General features: G+C 46.9%; 1 protein-coding gene across 1 annotated transcript; it reads right to left on the bottom strand.

Moving 5' to 3' along the window:
* Window positions 1-402: 402 nt before the first annotated feature.
* On the bottom strand, window positions 403-9,147 carry LOC134339596 (large ribosomal subunit protein mL49-like). Its single transcript, XM_063036245.1, has 4 exons — window positions 8,998-9,147; window positions 6,082-6,241; window positions 4,839-4,963; window positions 403-807 (listed from the first exon to the last, which is right to left on the bottom strand). Exons 1-4 carry the CDS (start codon window positions 9,145-9,147, stop codon window positions 661-663), a joined length of 582 nt encoding a protein of 193 aa, XP_062892315.1. The 3' UTR covers window positions 403-660.
* Window positions 9,148-19,314: the final 10,167 nt, after the last annotated feature.

Below are 19,314 nucleotides of genomic sequence, written 5' to 3'. Positions count from 1 at the left end.
AAAATTGTTACAGAAACGGCAATGAAGAATCCTTCTACATCCGAATCCTACGGTATTCCTGAGTCTCCACCCATGACTTGCATGGCTGACAGCACTGAAAACTGAGCTATTGACACAATAAAGGAAGCCCTGAACACTGCCAGAGACGGAGAACCTTCACCGCAGCGGCGAAACGGGCAGTAGGGAGAGAACTCCTCCCCCTCCTGTTCCACTTCTGATGAAGACTCTCGGACCAATATGTCGACTGTTTATTCCCCTCCATAGATGCTGCCGGACCTGCTGAGTTCCTCCGGAACTGTGTGCCTGTGGCTCCTTCGAACTTCCAGCTTAACGACATCTCTCCTGTAACACGGTGACCACAATTACAAATCACAAAAATAAAAATGACATGCCGGGCAGGAAACCAGAGCAAGTTGTCGGTTTAATGGAGACACAAAAGATGTTGGAATCATGATGGATGATCTCAGAGAGACGAGTAGATCAATATACCGTCCAAGCTGATGAGTCGCTCCGCTGTTCACACTGACCTCTACTTTACTGGGCTGGTGTGCATTCACAAGAGATATGTTTCTTATAATGTGAAAACAGGAGATTTTCTACTGTAGATTTCTGTTTTAATCAAACAATCTCAGCACGCTGTTTAACATCCATTCACAAAACTCAGAACCCCTTCTCCAGCAGCCACGATTTCAGCTCTTTGTCAAAGTAACCTTTCACCCGCAGACTCATTGTCACCTCGTTGACCTGTGTGAGCGGCGTCTTGCCCGTCAGCTGCACGAGGTATTCCTTCACGTCCTTGTCGAGTGTCTGAGGAAGGCAAGAGGGCACCAGAGGGGTTAAAACAAGCAGAACAACAACACTCGTGCACAGGACAGAGCGATAGGAAGCTCAAATACCATCTGTAAACTTGCTGATGATACAACCATTGTTGGTAGAAGCTTACGTGGTGACGAGAGGGCGTACAGGAGTGAGACATGCCAACTAGTGGAGTGGTGTCACAGCAACAACCTGGCACTCAACGTCAGTAAGACAAAAGAGCTGATTGTGGACTTCAGGAAGGGTAAGATGAAGGAACACATACTAATCCTCATAGAGGGATCAGAAGTGGAGAGAGTGAACAGTTTCAAGTTCCTGGGTGTCAAGATCTCTGAGGATCTAACCTGGTGTCAACATATTGATGTAGTTATAAACAAGGCAAGACAGCAGCTATACTTCATTAGGAGTTTGAAGAGATTTGGCATGTCAACAAATACATTCAAAAACTTCTATAGATGTACCACGGAGAGCATTCTGACAGGCTGCATCACTGTCTGGTATGGAGGGGCTACTGCACAGGACCGAAAGAAGCAGCAGAGGGTTGTAAATCTAGTCAGCTCCATCTTGGGTACTAGCCTACAAAGTACCCAGGACATCTTCAGGGAGCGGTGTCTCATAAAGGCAGCATCCATTATTAAGGACCTCCAGCACCCAGGCCATGCCCTTTCCTCACTGTTACCATCAGGTAAGAGGTACAGAAGCCTGAAGGCTCACACTCAGCGATTCAGGAACAGCTTCTTCCCCTCTGCCATTCGATTCCTAAATGGACATTGAACCCTTAGACACTACCTCACTTTTCTTAATATACATCATTTCTGTTTCTCTAATCTGTTCAATTTAGGTATACAGTAATTGATTTACTTATTTATTATTATTTTTATATATTTTTTTCTGCTGGAATATGTATTGCATTGAACTGCTGCTGCTAATTTAACAAATTTCACGTCACATGCCGGTGGTAATAAACCTGATTCGGATTCTGCTGTGTACGCAGAAGGGATTAGTTCAGTTGAGACCCTCCGTTGGTCGTGGTTGACCATGAATATTACGTCCCAGCTGTCTGGCGAGCCCGGGCAGTATGATATGGAGAGCAGGCTCTTGCCCTTGTAACCCTCTCCACACATCTGATGAATCCAAAGGCAGAGGCCGATACAGTAGGTACCAGCATCATTGCAGGAGTTGCCAGTCGACATTGAACTCAACATAGCACTGCCTTAGGGTCTCCAGCTCCAGATTGTTCAGTTAGGCCTTACGTGGGGAAAAGGGCCTGTTCTTATGCAGTACTGATTTACGTTCTACGATGCAGGGATTGTGCAATTCTACTCTTCACTCTGGAGCACCTGGACAACCGCTACATATACGCCTGGCTTCTGTTTATTGATTACAGCTCAGCAGTCAACACCATCATCGCTCAGCGTTAATCGGCAAGTATTAAAACCTGGGCCTCTGTACCTCCCTCTGCAACTGGATGACTTCCTCATCAGAAAACCTCATAATACTGATACACCTGAATCGAGCTATTCCTCCTCAAATTGTATCATATTATGATCACTGCCTCCTAAGGGTCCATTTACCTTAAGCTCCCTAAAGAAATCCGTTTCATTAAACAACACCCAATCCAGAATAGACTTTCCCCTAGTGGGCTCAACCATGAGCTGCTCTAAAAGGCAATCTACAAATTCCCCCACTTAGGATCCAGGATTAACCGGATCTTCCCAATCTACATGCATACTGAAATCCCCCATGACTATCGTAACATTGCCCTTTTGACATGCATTTTCTATCCCCCATTGTAATTTGTAGCCCACATCCAAGATACTGTTCAGAGGCCTGTATATGACTCCCATCAGGGTATTTTTAACCTTGCAGTTTCTTAAGTCGACTCACAATGATTCTACATCTTCCTTATGTCACCTCTTTCTAAGGATTTGATTTCATTTGTTTACCAACAGAGCCACACCATCCCCTCTGCCTACCTGCCTGTCCCTTCGATACAATGCGTATCCTTGGATGTTAAACTCCCAACTATGATCTTCCAGCCACGACAGTGATGCCGTCATTGTCATACCTACCAATTGCTAACTGCACTCCATGATCATCTACCTTATTTTGTATACTGGGTATTCAAATATAACACCTTCAGTCCTGTATTCATCATCCTTTTTGACTTTGTCCCCATGTTACACTGAAGCTCATCCTGCTGACTGCAATTTTGCCCTGTCATCTGCCTGTCCTTCCTGACAGTCTCACTGCATACCAAGACAGTCTCTCTCCACACAGCACTGCAGAAAAGATTTAGAGTCATAGAGTCATAGAAAGATAGAGCAGAAACAGGCCCTTTGGCCCATCTAAACGGTGCCCACCCATTTAAACTGCCTACTCCCATCGTCCTGCACCGGGACCGTAGCCCTCCATACCCCTATCATCCATGTACCTATCCAAACTTCTCTTAAAAATTGAAATCCAGTTTGCATGCACCGCTTGCGCTGGTACACACTCTCACCTCCCTCTGAATGAAATAGTTTGTGGCCATGTTTCTCCTTAAACATTTCCCCTTTCACCCTTAACCCATGACCTCTAGTTGTCGTCCCACCCAACCTCAGTGGAAAAAGCCTGCTTGCATTTACTCTCTCTACACCCCTCCTAATTTTTGGAAGATGTTGTCATGACTCGAGGAACTGAGTTATGGAGTGATTGAACTGGCAGGGACTTTATCCCCTGGAGACTGAGGGCTGATCTTACGAGTCATGAGGGGCACAGACAGGGTAAATCAAGAACTAGATGGCAGAGGTTTAAGGTGAGAGAAAAGGATCTTATCAAAGCTTGTGGGCTAACTTTGAGTATATTTGCATGGAACACTATCACAGGAAAGTAACGTCCATCATCAAAGACCCCCAGCATCCAGGCCATGCTCTCTTCTCTCTCCTACCATCGGGAAGGAGGTACAGGAGCTTTTGGTCCCACACCACCATGTTCAGTTATTACTGTAAGCAGTCCTGGTCACCTACCTGCAGGACAGATATCAATAAGATTGAAAGAGTGCAGAGAAGATTTGTCAGGACATGAGGACCTGAGTTATAGGGAAAGGCTGAACAGATTGGGATTTTATTCCCTGGAGTGTAGAAGATTGAGAGGAAATTTGATTACAAAAGTATGAGGGGGAAAAGATAGGATAAATGTAAGCAGGCTTTTTCCACTAAGGTTAGGTGGGACTAGAACCAGAGGTCATGGGTTAAGGGTAAAAGGTGAAAAGTTTAAGGGGAACATGAAGAGGAAATTCTTCACTCAGAAGGCGGTGAGAGTGTGGAACGAGCTGCCAGTGGGAGCGGTGGACGCGAGTTTAAGAGAAGGTTGCATAGGTACCTGGATGTGAGGGGTAAGGAGGGTTATGGTCCATGGGAGCCCTTCATACTTACTCCATCCATGTACCTATCCAAACTTCTCTTACAGTTGAAAGGTGCAGGTCGATGGGACTAGGCAGAATAATAGTTCGGTATGGACTAGGTGAGCAGAAAAGCCTGTTTCTATGATTAAGTATGTGTATCTATGTCACCTTGTGATTCATTTTCTTGGGGGCATTTACAGGAAAATAAAGAAATACAATTGAATTTATGAAAAAATATACAACAAAGACTGACAACGCACCACAAAATGCTGGAGGAACTCAGCAGGACAGGCAGCATCTTTGGAGCTGAATAAACAGTCAACGTTTCGGGCTGAGACCTTTCATCAGGACGAGACTGTTTATTCCTCTCTATGGATTCTGCCTGACCTGCTAAGTACCTGCAGCTTTTTCAGTCTGTTGCTCTGGATCTCAAGCATCTGCAGAATCTCTCGTGTTTCTGACACACAGCTAATGTGCAAGAGAAGACAATTTGGGGAAATAAAATAATTTTTTAAACTACAATAGTGACAACATGAGTTGTAGAGAACTTAAAGTGAGTCTGTAACATTGGGTGTAGAAATGGAGGGAACGTTTCGTTTAAACAGTTTTAAGACGATGCAAGGAAACGATCACGTACCCAAATGTCACCCTCTATCTTCCGAATGACCGTCATCTTTCTGTTGCCGTGCGTGATGTCCGTATAAACTGGGAGGTTGTGCATGCGGGAACGCCGGATCATATACGGCAGGTCAGGGGGTGGATCTGGAAAAGATTAAACACCGATTACACACCATGGACCCGACAAACACCAGCTCTTTACTGACTCAATGAGCTCACTGGTCACACATCTGGGCTGAAGGTAACCTGAGCTGGGCTGATTGGATTTGAGAGGGACTGAGGGGCAGCTTCTTCACGCACAAGGCGGTGGGTGCATGGAACGAGCTGCCAGAGGAGATGTTTGAGTCAGGTACATGAACCTCATTCAGGGGTGACCTCATTTAAACCTATCAAATGTTGAAAGGTCTCAATAGAGTGGATGTGGAGAGGATGTTTCCTATAGTGGGGGAGTCTAGGACCAGCGGACACAGATAGAGTGGATGTGGAGAGGATGTTTCCTATAGTGGGGGAGTCTAGGACCAGAGGACACAGATAGAGTGGATGTGGAGAGGATGTTTCCTATAGTGGGGGAGTCTAGGACCAGAGGACACAGATAGAGTGGATGTGGAGAGGATGTTTCCTATAGTGGGGGAGTCTAGGACCAGAGGACACAGATAGAGTGGATGTGGAGAGGATGTTTCCTATAGTGGGGGAGTCTAGAACCAGAGGGCACAGCCTCAGAATAGAGGGACATCAATTTAGAACAGTGATGGTGAGAAATTTCTTCAGCCAGAGGGTGATTATTCTGTGGAACTCAATGCCAAAGGCGGCCGTGGAGGCCAAGTCACTGGGCATATTTAAAGTGGAGTTTGATAGGTTCTTGTTTAGTCAGGGCATCAAAGGTTACGGGGGGGAAGGCAGGAGGATGGGGTTCAGGATGATAATAAATCAGCCATGATGGAATGGTGGAGTAGACTCGATGGGCTGATGGGCTAATTTTATGTTGACTGGTGGTCTGAGGCAGGGTGAAGGAGAATGAGGAGGCTGTGTCAGGCAGGGGAAGGGTGTCTGGGTGCAGTTATTAGAAAGAGGGACGGGTGGATGATAGATACTTTGATTTGGTGGGACAGCAGCCAGAGGTGGTTGGCAGAGTGACACTGGGCTGAAAGATAAGGGGGAGATTGACGCCCTCGGCAGGGTATCGACCCGAAACACTGACAATTCCCCCTCCCACATCCACACATGCTGCTCGATCCTCCAGCATTGCATCGGACGACACAGACCTCGAGGTGGACACCATCCCGATGGGGTGGGGTAACGGTCGTGTTTCGGAGGAACTGGCACGGTGGTGGGTGGAATCAATCTCTCCACAAAATGGAATTCCTCCGTCGACTCAACAATCCCCGGATATGTGGAACCAGAACCCGGAGCCGTGCAGTAACTCTAGGACAAAACGGAAACGTCACTGAGAACCTTCACAACTGGTGGTCCTGTGTGATCAAACTACCGAAAGCTGCCTGACAGCTGACAGCTTGCTTAGTGGCTCTTTGTTGCTTTTTAAAGCTCCACCAATCTTCCAGTTTCCCACTACTCTCAGTGACTTTGTACATACCAGCTTTTAGTTTGATGCCTTCTTTTATTTCCTTAGTTATCCACGGCTGGCTCTCCCCACCCTTACTGTCCACAACTCCCTATCCCTAACCCGTACGTCTTTGGGATGTGGAGGGAAACTGAAGCACCCGGAGAAAACCACAGCGGTTACGGGGAGCACGTACAAACTGCTTACCGACAGTAGCAGGAGTCGAAGCCAGATCACTGGTGCTGTAAAGCATTACGTTAGCCGTGACACTATTGTTTACCCTTATTGGAGAGGCGCGTTATTGTGTCTGTAACCTCCTCTGGCAAAAAGTTCCTGGCACCCTGACTCTCTGTGTTTTAAAAACTTGACCATCACATCGTCAAACTTCCCTCCCCCTCACCTCCAACCTATGCCTGTAGTGTGACATTTCCACCAGGGTAAAAGACTCTATAACTATCTGCCTAACTATCATGTCTGTGCGCGGACCAAGACCAGATCACAGGCAGCACGCTAAACTCCTCAAAATGGAAACAAACAGGGATTGCCGGAGGTTACAATGGGCAATGGGCACCACTTGCAGCCTGCCCCTAGCACATCCTTGGGTACGTTAGCTGTTGATGCAAAAACACATTTCACTGTGTTCACTGTGTGTCATGATGTACACGGGACAAATACATTTAAATCTGAATCAGGTCATTGACAGGATGCAGAGCTGCTCTGAGAATTGCCCAATGGAATTAAAGCCAGAAGAATGAAAGATCAAACTTGAAAGCAGAACATAGGGTTAACGACAGGATTCTCAGCAGTGAGGAGGAACAGAAGGATTTTGGGGTGCACGTCCATAGATTCCTCAAAGTTGCAGCACAAGTTGAATTGGTGGTTAAGAAGGCATTTGGTGTGCTGGCCTTCCTTAGTTGGGGGATTAAGTTCAAAAACCTTGAGGTAATGTTACAGCTCTATAAAACTCTCGTTAGAGTTTACCGATCAGTGATATGTGAACTGTTACAGCTCTATAAAACACTATTTAGAGTTTACCACATCACTGATCGGTGATCTGTTTGCTGTTCGCAACAGCTGACTGGAGTTTTGAAGTGGCCGGCGCTCCGCCGAGATAAGGAGAAGCCGGCGCTCGGCCAGGAGAAGGTTTGGAAGGGCTGACCTGGGTGCAGACTATGCTGCTGCCTGCTACTCAAAGACATAGGAGTCGGGGCGTGAAAGCAGCATGCAGTGTAACAATGAGTGACTCTTGGATGTTTTCCTGCGATCGCAAGACCTAGTTGCACATTGATAATGTGAGATGCGGCAGACCTGTTTCCCTTGTTTGGTGGGGAGACAAGTGATGAGACAGCAGCGTGCTCTCCGTTGTAGTGAGGACAAGGACTCAAGCCGCGGGCTTGCCTGCTGCTGCAGCCCAGGTGAGAACATGCTGGAGGCAGTGTAACCTGGCGTCTGTGCTCAGTTGGGGGCTGCCCTCTCCCGTCAGTGCTGCCCTCCAGTGTTTGACCGGCGGAAGGACAAGCAGGATTGCCAGGAGCTGTCCCATCAATTGGCAAATCGCTCATGGACTTGGTCTATATATGTGCTTTCTTGCATAACGATGTGAGTGTGTTTTGAACGTATGTTCGGCACCTGGGCCCCAGGGGAACACGATCTCATTCGACTGTATCTATGGATGGTAAGAATGATCATGAAACTTCCTTTGATTAGACCACACGGAGTACTGTGTTCAGTTCCGGTCACCTCATTATAGGAAGGATGAGGACACTTTAGAGTGGGTGCAGAAGCTGCCTGGATTAGAGAACATGTCTAATGAGAATGGGTTGAGCAAGCTTCTCTTTGGAGTGAAGGAGGATGAGAGGTGACTTGATAGGAGTGTACAAGACTATAAGGGGCATAGATCAAGTGGACAGGCAGAGGCATTTTCCCGGGAGTGTGTGGAAATGGTTAATAGAAAAAGGCATAATTTTAAGGTGATTGGAGGAGTATAGGGGATGTCAGAGACAGGTATTTTTTACACAGAGAGTGCTTGGTGTGTGGAATGGGTTACTGGTGGTGGAGTCAGAGACAGATACATTCGGGGACACTGCGTCGTAAACAGGCACATGGATGAAAGGAAAATAGGAGGGAAGGGTTAGGTTGAACTTAAAAGGTCGGCACAACAACGTGGACCGAAGGGCCTGTACTGTTCAAGGTTCTACGTAGAGGCAGAGTTGAGCCTCATGATCTAATCGGAAGACCCGACCTGAAACTGAGAACTTTCAAATGGCAATTAACTCAACTTTTGACTTTACGACTCGGGGGAGCGCGAGGTGAGCTGGCCCCGCCCACTCAATCTGGCCACGCCCCGTCCCAGACTCCGCCCACCCGTTCTGGCCGCGCCCCGTCCCAGACTCCGCCCACCCGTTCTGGCCACGCCCCGTCCCAGACTCCGCCCACCCGTTTTAGCCACGCCTCCACACTCGGTGTCCAGGCAGCCGACTCTCCTCAACCAACGACTCCGGACTTGTACCTCCTCCCGCCGCCGGGACCGCAACCAACCGCACTCCCCCGCCCCTCAAGTTACTGCCCCAGCTTTCCCGGTGGGTCCTGCTCCCGGTCTGATCGCCGCCCTGCCCGCTACCTGAGGCCGAGGGACAATGAGGCGTGCAGCCCTCAGCAAACGGTTCAAAGCAACCACCGCCATCTTCTGCCGGCGATTGACAGTCCGCGCGTGCGCAATCGGCGGGAGTGGGCGCAATACACATGCGTGGAGACGGCATAGTCCGGGCATTCATCGTTCAAGACCGGCCTCTCTGGGAACAACAACACGCATGCGCGGTCTCGGCAGTTTCTCGTCCCGGCATGTGTCGTGAAATTTGTTAACTTAGCAGCAGTAGTTCAATGCAATACGAAGCAAATTTAATAATAATAATAATAATAAATAAGTAAGTCAATTACAAAATACGTATAACGAATAGATTAACAATCGTGCAAAAACAAATAATATATAATAAAAAAGTGAGTTCGTGTTCACAGGTTAATGTCCATTTAGGAATCGGATGGCAGAGGGGAAGAAGCTGTTCCTGAATCACTGAGTGTGTGGCTTCAGGCTTCTGTATCTCCTACCTGATGGTAACAGTGAGAAAAGGGCATGTCCTGGGTGCTGGAGGTCCTTAATAATGGACTATGCCTTTCTGAGACACCGCTCTCTGAAGATGTCCTGGGTACTTTGTAGGCTAGTACCCAAGATGGAGCTGACTAGATTTACAACCCTCTGCAGCTTCTTTCGGTCCTGTGCAGTAGCCCCTCCATACCAGACGCTGATGCAGCCTGTCAGAATGCTCTCCATGGTACAACTATAGAAGTTTTTGATTGTATTTGTTGACTTACCAAATCCCTTCAAACTCCTAATGAGCTATAGTTGCTGGCTTGCCTTCTTTATATGTTGGGATCAGGTTAAATCCTCAGAGATCTTGACACCCAGGAACTTGAAACTGCTCACTCTCTCCACTTCTGAACCCTCTATGATCCCAGCAGGATCCTTCAGAAACAACGTGACCAGTAGGTTCCGTCCTCCCTTCGCAAACTTACCGTCGGTGGTAACGGTGTCAGACTGGAACCACAGAGTTACTGCAGCAATAAAGACCATGGCCATCACGTCTGCCCTGGCTTTGTGTAACCCAGCACATCGCGTCTGCAGATTTTAACCAGCGACTCCCCTGGCAGTGTATTCCAGTCTGTAACCCACTACAGCAGGCAAAATATTTCCACTTTTGGAGACCCTTCTTAGGAAAATTGTGTATAATTATGTTTTTCTTGTGAATGCTGTGATGTGATGGAAACAGGGAAACATAGAAAACCTACAGCACAATACAGGCCCTTCAGCCCACAAAGCTATGCCGAACATGTCCTTACCTTAGAAATTACCAAGCCCTCTATTTTTCTGAGCTCCGTGTACCTATCCAGGGAAAAAACATCCAGCGAGTGGCTGTTCTATGAGCGAAAACATCTCGTTAAATCCACTTGCTGGATTTTTTTTGTCTTTGGCACCATTCTTTGTAAATTCCAGAGTCTGTTGTGCGTAAAAATCCCAGGAGGTCAGCAGTTTCTGAGATACTCAAATCACCCTGGGCGGCACCTAATTAATTAGCTTGTTTGTTTCGGCTTTTTTTCTGAAAGATGTGCCGGACGCTCTCCGGCTGGCACTGCACCCCTGACGCTGAACATTCCTAATCTTACCATGTTCATAAATCGTGCCTCTCAGGATCTTCTCCATCAACTTACCAACCACTGAAGTAAGACTCACTGGTCTATAATTTCCTCGACTATCTCTACTTCCTTTCTTGAATAAGGGAACAACATCCACAACCCTCCAATCCTCCGGAACCTCTCCCGTCCCCAGTGATGATGCAAAGATCATCGCCAGAGGCTCAGCAATCTCCTCCCACGCCTCCCGCAGTAGCCTGCGGTACATCTCGTCCGGTCCCGGTGACTTATCCAACTTGATGCTTTCTAAAAGCTCCAGTGCATCCCCTTTCTTAATGTCTATGTGCTCAAGCTTTTCAATTCATTATAGCCTTCACAGAAGGGTACACAGCGATCAGGGAAGGGATTTTGAGAGTAGGATAATACATGAGTTACTGAGCATGCTTGGAGCCAAGGACGACGCTTTATCGCCCTGAGGGTGATCCCTGGCCCGAGAGGTTCAACTGGACATTGATAGACATACTCAGAACCCTGGAGATCAGCAAGGTGAACAAATGGTGTCAGTATATTCAGCACCTGGTCCACTGCAATAACTGTACACAGAATGAAACCACTGGATACTTGCTATGTTATTCGATAGAACATAGAATAGTACAGCACAGTACAGGCCCTTCGGCCCACAATGTTGTGCCGACCCTCAAAGCCTACCTCCCATATAACCCCCCCCCACCTTAAATTCCTCCATATACCTGTCGAGTAGTCTCTTAAACTTCACTGGTGTATCAGGCAGTGCATTCCACGTACCAACCACTCTCTGAGTAAAAAACCTTCCTCTAATATCCCCCTTGAACTTCCCACCCCTTACCTTAAAGCCACGTTCCCTTGTATTGAGCAGTGGTGCCCTGGGGAAGAGGCGCTGGCTATCCACTCTATCTATTCCTCTTATTATCTTGTATACCTCTTTCATGTCTACTCTCATCCTCCTTCTCTCCAAAGAGTAAAGCCCTAGCTCCCTTAATCTCTGATCATAATGCATACTCTCTAAACCAGGCAGCATCCTGGTAAATCTCCTCTGTACCCTTTCCAATGCTTCCACATCCTTCCTATAGTGAGGCAACCAAAACTGGACACAGTACTCCAAGTGTGACCTAACCAGAGTTTTATAAAGCTGCATCATTACCTTGCGACTCTTAAACTCTATCCCTCGACTTATGAAAGCTAACACCCCATAAGCTTTCTTAACTACCCTATCCACCTGTGAGGCAACTTTCATGGATCTGTGGACATGTACCCCCAGATCCCTCTGCTCCTCCACACTACCAAGTATCCTGCCATTTAGGCGATGTTCAGGCGTGAAGCGAGATCGCTTGTTACCTCTGTTTTGGTACCGGTGGGGAAGACTTGCCACAGAAGACCTATCTTAAGGTTGTCATGCTGAAGGGTTTCAGCCTGAAACATCGACTGTGCTCTTTTTCGTAGATGCTGCCTGGCTTGCCGAGTTCCTCCAGCATTTTGTCTGCGTTCCTCTGATTTCCAGCGTCTGCAGATTTTCTCTGATTTGTATGTTACGCATGTGTCTGACTTCAGTAAGGAGTTGGAAAACGATTATGAACCAGCAGATGTCTCTGCTACCAAGCAAAATGAACAGAACCAGAGGAGATATGACCAAAAGATCAGGTTCTTCGAACGGAGGCTGGGAGACAGCATTCTCATAAGAAATTGGGGCTTGCAGGGTAGCATAAGTTGGCTGACAGTTGGGTGGCTACGCGTTACGTAGTGGAGAGTCAGACGACAATGTGCCAGTTTTCCAGAAGACGGAATTCTCCATCAGAAGTACTTTTTCGATGGAGAGGTATGTGTTGACCCAGAGCCTGACATGGACTCCACGCCTAGTTGGAGGTCTCTGCGCCAAAGTTGGAGAACAGGATGACGAGCAGTGGAGAGGCCTGGAGGCCCGAAGGGAGCCAACCCACAAAGTCGTATGGACTCGGAGGATGAGATAATGGGGGCGTGGTACATGTTACCTGGTGCAAACTCCAGGAGAATCCTGAACCGCCCCATACTGACTCGCATTTAACGGGAGTAGGAGAGGGGTGGGGGTCTAGCGGTCGACAGGCAGACCTGCGGCTGGACATTGAAGGGAAGCTGGGCTCCAATGTAATTGGGGATGAAGAAGAGCTCAGTCAGGTGACAGGAATTTGAGTTGCCGGAAAGCACCAGTAAAAGGCAGGGAGAGGCCTCCCCAATTAGACCGAAAAGGTCCAAGTGACTGCTCGGGTCTGAAGATGGGAAACGATCAATAAAGTGAACAGAAACTCTCATTTCTCTGAAGTGACGTCGAACTTGAGATTTTTATGATTATGAAGGAAATGGGAAAAGGCAGAGAGGCCTAACTTTGGTTTCGATTCCAGACCAGATTCAGGTTAGATCAGATTCACACATGAAATGCTGGAGGAAATCAGCAGGTCAGACAGCATCTATGAAGGGGAATGAACAGTCAATGTTTTGGGCTGAGAGTCCTGATAAAGGGACTTGGTCAAATATGTTGACTCTTTATTCCTCGCCAAATTTTGAGTCCCTCCAGCATTTTGTGTGTGTTACTCTGGATTTCCAGCATCTGCAGGATCTCTTCTGTTTGTGTAGGGTGACACAGTTGCGTAGTGGTTAGCACAACGCTTTATAGTACAGGTGACCCGGGACAATTCCCAACGCTGTCTGTAAGTTTGCAAGCTCTCTCCATAATCACGTGGGTTTCTTCCTGGTGCTTTGGTTTCCTCCCACAGTCCGAAGGGTTAACGATTGGTAGGTTAATCGGTCATTGTAAATTGCCCCGTGATTAGGCTGGGGTGAAATTGGACAAAGGACAGGAGGGGCTGACTCCACCCTGTATAAATGATGGTGAGGTGGTGTCCATGGGTTCATAGACCGTTTGGAAATCTGATGGCGGAGGGGAAGAAGCTGCTCCTAAAGTGTTGATTGGAGCAGGGGTGTGGGGGTTCGGGCTCCCGATGGTATTAAAGAGAAGAAGGCATGTCCTGGGTGGTGAGGATTCTTCATGGTGGATGCCGCCTTCTTGAGGAACTGTGTTTTGAAGATGTCCTCGATGGTAGGGAGGTTTGAGCCTGTGATGATGCAGGTCAGTCAGCATCAATGGTGAGGAATAAATGGTTGAAGGGTCTCAAACCAAAACATCTACTCTTTATTTCTCCCTTTGCTTCCCAGTCCTGCAGAAGGGTCTCAGACATAAATATCAGTTGTTTCTATACATGCTGAGTCCCCCCAGCGTTTTGTCTGTGTCTCTCCGGATTTCCAGCGTCTGTAGATTCTCTTGTGTTCAGATTTATTTGTTTGTCAGGTGTACATTGAAACTCCAGTGAAATGTGGCATTAACATTAACAGCCAACACACGGATGTGGCCGGAGGGCAGCCCGCGGGAGTCGCCAACCTTTCCGGCACCACCATGCTGGGCAAAACACCGCAAACGCAGAACACGAGAAGCAACAAAACCAAGGCAAAACAAACCCCGTTCCTCCCTCACACCCACCCACGCATTCACGCACACACACGGCCCTCCAACCCCCCAACCCCAGGGCAGGCCGTTTCTGGACCTGGGGTTTTCATCTTAGAGTTTGAACAAGGATTAACTTGTCCGCTAATAGGAGACACTGTGAACTGAGCGGCGTCGAAGTCGGAGGGTCAAAGTTCATCCTTTGCTCCCTGCTGACTCAGCGACCCTCAACCATGGCTGCCACGCCCCAGTTGACTCAGAGTAATTAACAAAAAATATGTCCTCGTGGACACCGTTCTCAGATGGGGAGTGAGGTGCTTTTCCCACCTGTTGGTTCCACCATCACAGGAGGCCGTTCTGCCTCGGCTTTGGGCCAGCTCCCTACTGGAGCAATCCCATCAGTCCTATCCCCCCCCCCCGTCCTTCCCTCAAGCATTCTCTCTCGTGCCCCAGCCCCACCCCAACCACTGCCTCTTTTGCTGTCTTTCTACATCAGACCATAAGACAAAGGAGCAGAGTTAGCCCATTCAACCCATCGTATCTGCTCAACCATCCCATCATGGCTGATTTACTATCCCTCCCAACCCCAACCTCCTGCCTTCTCCCCGTAACCTCTGACAATCTGACTAATCAAGAACCCACCACCTCTGCTGTAAACCCTGTATACCCAATGATCTGGACTCTACAGCCACCTGTGGCAATGGATTCCAGAGATTTCCCACTCTCTGGTTAAATAATTAGTCATTTAAACATCAAACTAAATGAAGCCCTTCTGAAAGCACGATGTCCACATCCCTCTGTGCTGTGCACATTGGAAAATTGGTTTATCACACACTAAGGTACAGTGAAAAATTTGTTCATGCATGTGATCCATAGAGGTCATTTCATAAATCAACATATACTTATTATCGAAGTATGTATGTGGTTTACAGCCCTGAGATTCGACTTCTCCGCAGACAGTAACACACACACACTTACTTACAGACACACATACAAACAGACACACACATACAGACAGACATACACACGGACACGGACACACACACATGCAGATAGACACACGCATACAGACAGAAATAAATAGAAATAGAAAAAGTAGTGTAGTATTGTTCATGGCTTCAATGTCCATTCAGAAACTGGATGGCAGAGGGGAAGAAGCTGTTCCTGAAGCATTGAGTGTGTGTCTTCAGACTCCTGTACCTCCTCCCTGATGGTAGCAATGAGCAGAGGGCACGTCTGGGTGATGGGGGTCCGTAATGATGGACGCTGCCTTTTTGAGGCACCGCCTTTTGAAGATGTCTTCAATGCCTGGGAGGTTAGTGCCCATGATGGAGTTTACTTTGATCCTGTGCAGTACAACCCCACACCCCACATCCCAGACGATGATGCAGCCACCTGCAATGCCCTCCACAGCACATCTGTTGAAATGTGCTAGAGTCTTTGTTGACATACCAAATCTCCTCAAACTCTTAACGAAATATAGCCACTGTTCATATTTATCCATATAAAGAACACAAAAATTAAAAAGTACAATAAATATAAATTCATTATCATTATCGTTTCATGCTGTGACATGTAACATGGGTGATCATTGTTTTTCCATGACCATGATTGTTCTTGGCAAACTTTTCTACTGAAGTGGTTTGCCATTGCAAATACTCAGCCATTATCAATACTGCTGAGAGATTGTCTGCCTGGCATGAGTGGTCACATCACCAGAACTTGTGAGGAGCACCAGCTGCTCCCATGACTTCACGTGACCCTGATCGGGAGCTCAGCCGGTGCTACTCCTTGCCCAAGGGTGACTGCAGGATAGCGGAAGAAACGAGCGCCTTTTGTAGAGACGTATCTCCACCCGACACCCAATAAGTATGTGAGACAGCTTACATCCGTGTATTGATTGTATGTCGATAAAGTGACACGAGACACAGGAGTGACTGACAGGAACTGAGAATTGAGTTTATTGATCATGTGCTCATCAAAACATATACTGTGTTAATAACCAACACGCCCACGGGATGTTCTGGGGGGTGGGGGCAGCCCCATGTATTACCATACATTCTGGCAACAACATGGCATGTCTACAATGTCCAGTCAAACACAGAACGACAAAGCAACAAGCCCCATTCCTCACTCCCTCCCTACGACCCTACGAAATTACAATGCCATGAGAAGGGTACTGGCCCAGGTTGACTGGAAAGAGACAGAAATTACAATGCCATGAGAAGGGTACTGGCCCAGGTTGACTGGAAAGAGACACTAGCAGGAAGGACAGCAGAGCAGCAATGGCTGGAGTTTCTGCAAAAAAATGCGGGAAGTGCAAGACAGATATATGCCAAATAAGAAGAAATTTTCAAATGGAAGAAGGACAATACTGTGGCTGACAAGTGATGTCAGAGCCAAAGTAAAAGCTTTGGTGGAAGAAATAAATGAGCAGATTATTATTTAGATAGGGAGAGAATTAAAAATGCAGAGATGCAAAGGGACTTGGGAGTCCTTGTGCAGGATACCCTAAAGGTTAACCTCCAGGTTGAGTCGGTTGTGCAGAAGACAAATGTAATGTTGGCATTCATTCCTAGAGGTATAGAATATAAGAGCAGGGATGTGATGTTGAGGCTCTATAAGGCACTCGTGAAACCACACTTTGAGTATTGTTTGCAGTTTTGGGCTCCTTATTTTAGAAAGGATATGCTGACATTGGGGAGGGTTCAGAGAAGATTCACGAGAATGACTCCAGGAATGAAAGGGTTACCGTATCAGGAATGTCTGGCAGCTCTTGGGCTGTATTCGCTGGAGTTCAGGAGAATGAGGGAGGACCTCAATGAAACATTTCCAATGTTAAAAGGCCTGAACAGATTAGATATGGCAAAGTTATTTCCCACGGTAGCAGAGTCCAGGACAAGAGGGCACAACTTCAGAATTGAAGGACGTCCATTTAGAACAGAGATGCAGGGAAATTACTTTAGTCAGTGGGTGGTAAATCTGTGGAATTTGTTGTCACAAGTGGCTGTGGAGGCCAAGTCATTGGGTGTATTTAAGGCAGAGATAGATAGGTTCTCGATTAGCCAGTGCATCTAAGGGTGTGGGGAGAAGGCAGGGGAGTGGGGATGACTGGAAGAATTGGATCAGCCTATGATTGTATGGGGGAGCAGACTCGATGGGCTGAATGGCCTACTTCTGCTCCTATATCTTATGGTCTACGTGCTATGTGAGCACACACACACACACCTAAACACAGACAGGCAGACATACACGAACTACATACACACACACACATATACATACACGCACACAGACATAGTGTCACGTAACCTGTGACAGGAATAAAGAACCAGCAGAGATGGAAAACACTTTGGAGTCTCATATTGCTATAAACTACTAATATTTATTAGTAACCACGCAATACAGTGATATAAATGTAGATAAATCAAACTGGTCAGCAATGATTATATATATATATATATATATATATATATATATATATTTATTTATTTATATAAGTATATCAGTAAGTGTGGAAATATATGTATGAAAAATCAAGCTTCTTCAAGTCTAGGGGTAAAAAGATACAGTCTTACGATGATGAGTAAAGATCAGTTCAGTTCAGTTCAGTTCGTGGTATTGAGTTGAGTAGTGATGGAGGGAGAGAGAGGGAGAGATTTGAGTCTTCAGGTGAGCTGACACCGTCGATCTTCTTGTTGTCCTTCAAAATCCTTGTGACTTTAACAAAGGGGACCAGTTTTCTGTGGTGGAGCTATCCCCCAGGCGAGGGTGAACACATGGACAACTCCCCACCAGTCAACCACTTTCCTTTTCACTGCAAGAGCGATGGATCGATCCACCTGATCAGTCCTCCAAAATCCACTTTTCCTGCAGGCACAACAATGCTCATTCAGTGTCCAGATCATGTGTCTGAGCCCTATCATCTGACCTCCTATTTTATCTTCCCGTGCTGAGCATCAACTGTCATTCAAATAACTCCTCCTTCCTCTCTCTGTGAAAGAAATACAAGCAGGCAAAAGTCCTTGAGAAGTGTCAACAACCTGTCGAAAATCATAACACCGAGTGTCCATTAAATAACGCCTTCGGTCACCATAGCAACTTACGAGCTGCTCGGTGCTGTCTCCAACGCAGCAGAAATCCAAAAGTTAATTCCAGTGCCTTAAAGTGACAGTCCAACGTTAGTCTTTGTCTCTCTCTCTCTCTCTTCAAAACAAGATATCGATGTTAAATAACTCTCTCTCCCTTTTCAAAAGCACAACTAGTAGGGGTAAATGAACACAGTTCATAGGGGTAATTCAGGACCCTGTCACAATAGAAAAACACACACACAGAATCCTCCATCCCTTTATCTGTAGGATAAGTTATGGGGAATTCGCAGAGTGAAAAATTATAAATCTAACTTGGATTTGTGTTTGTTTGTGAATTTTAACCAGGGTTAACTTCTCCCTTAATAGAAAACATTATCAGCTGAAAAGTGTTGAACTGGGAAGGTGACAGATTATCCTCCCTTCTCCACGGACACAGTGTTACTCAAACGTGGAACCAGTCGTCATACCCCAGTTGGCTCAGTAAAATTCCAAAATAAATGTCTTCGTGAACACTGTTCTCAGACAAAAAGGAGGCCGTTTCCCCCTGTCAGTTACACGTTCACTGGAGGCCATTCTGCTCCTCAGCTCTGTGCTAGCCCCCTACTAAAGGAATAAGGCATTGGAGCTGAGGGTGAAGGATGACCTGGTGTTCAGCTCACTACTCCGGGGAGCTCTGCTCATGTCAGCCCTGAACTGAATCTGAAACTCCGGCCTGCAGCGACCAGCTCTCCCCTCAGCCCTGAACTGGTTCTGGCTGTACACTCACTTTCAGGGGACACTGCAGTTCCTGTTCTGTGTTCTATTCACTTACTTTTTAAAAATTGTTTACACGATTTGTTGTTTTTAATCGCACATCGGATGTTTAACAGTCTTTTCGTGGATTCTGTTGTGTTCCTTTATTTTGTGGAGGCCTGCAAGAAGGTGAATCTCAGGGTTGTATAAGATTTACATACATTGATAATGAATGCACTTTGAACTTTGGGGCAATGTCATCAGTCCCATCCCCTCCCTTATCTCCCTGAGGCACGGCATCTCAATCTCACTCATGTTACGCCCTTCCACTCAAAGTCAAAGTCAAGTTCACTGTCACATCCACAAGTATGTTTGTGTACAGGGACGATGACACACAGCTCCAAAACACAACCTCCAGAAG

The sequence above is a fragment of the Mobula hypostoma genome, chromosome 30 (genome assembly GCF_963921235.1).
Source record: "Mobula hypostoma chromosome 30, sMobHyp1.1, whole genome shotgun sequence".
In the NCBI taxonomy this organism is placed as follows: Eukaryota; Metazoa; Chordata; class Chondrichthyes; order Myliobatiformes; family Myliobatidae; genus Mobula; species Mobula hypostoma.
The sequence above is the reverse complement of the archived record's forward strand: the minus strand, read 5'-3'. Positions and strand labels throughout refer to the sequence as shown.

What these genes read in the sequence shown, in the direction of transcription:
- LOC134339596 (XM_063036245.1), bottom strand. Translation starts at nt 9,147, where the DNA reads ATGCCCGGACTATGCCGTCTCCACGCATGTGTATTGCGCCCACTCCCG. An exon ending in TCATTGTCCCTCGGCCTCAG is followed by an intron (nt 6,242 to 8,997) that starts GTAGCGGGCAGG and finishes GTTTTGTCCTAG; the next exon opens with AGTTACTGCACGGCTCCGGG. An exon ending in AGATAGAGGGTGACATTTGG is followed by an intron (nt 808 to 4,838) that starts GTACGTGATCGT and finishes TGCCTTCCTCAG; the next exon opens with ACACTCGACAAGGACGTGAA.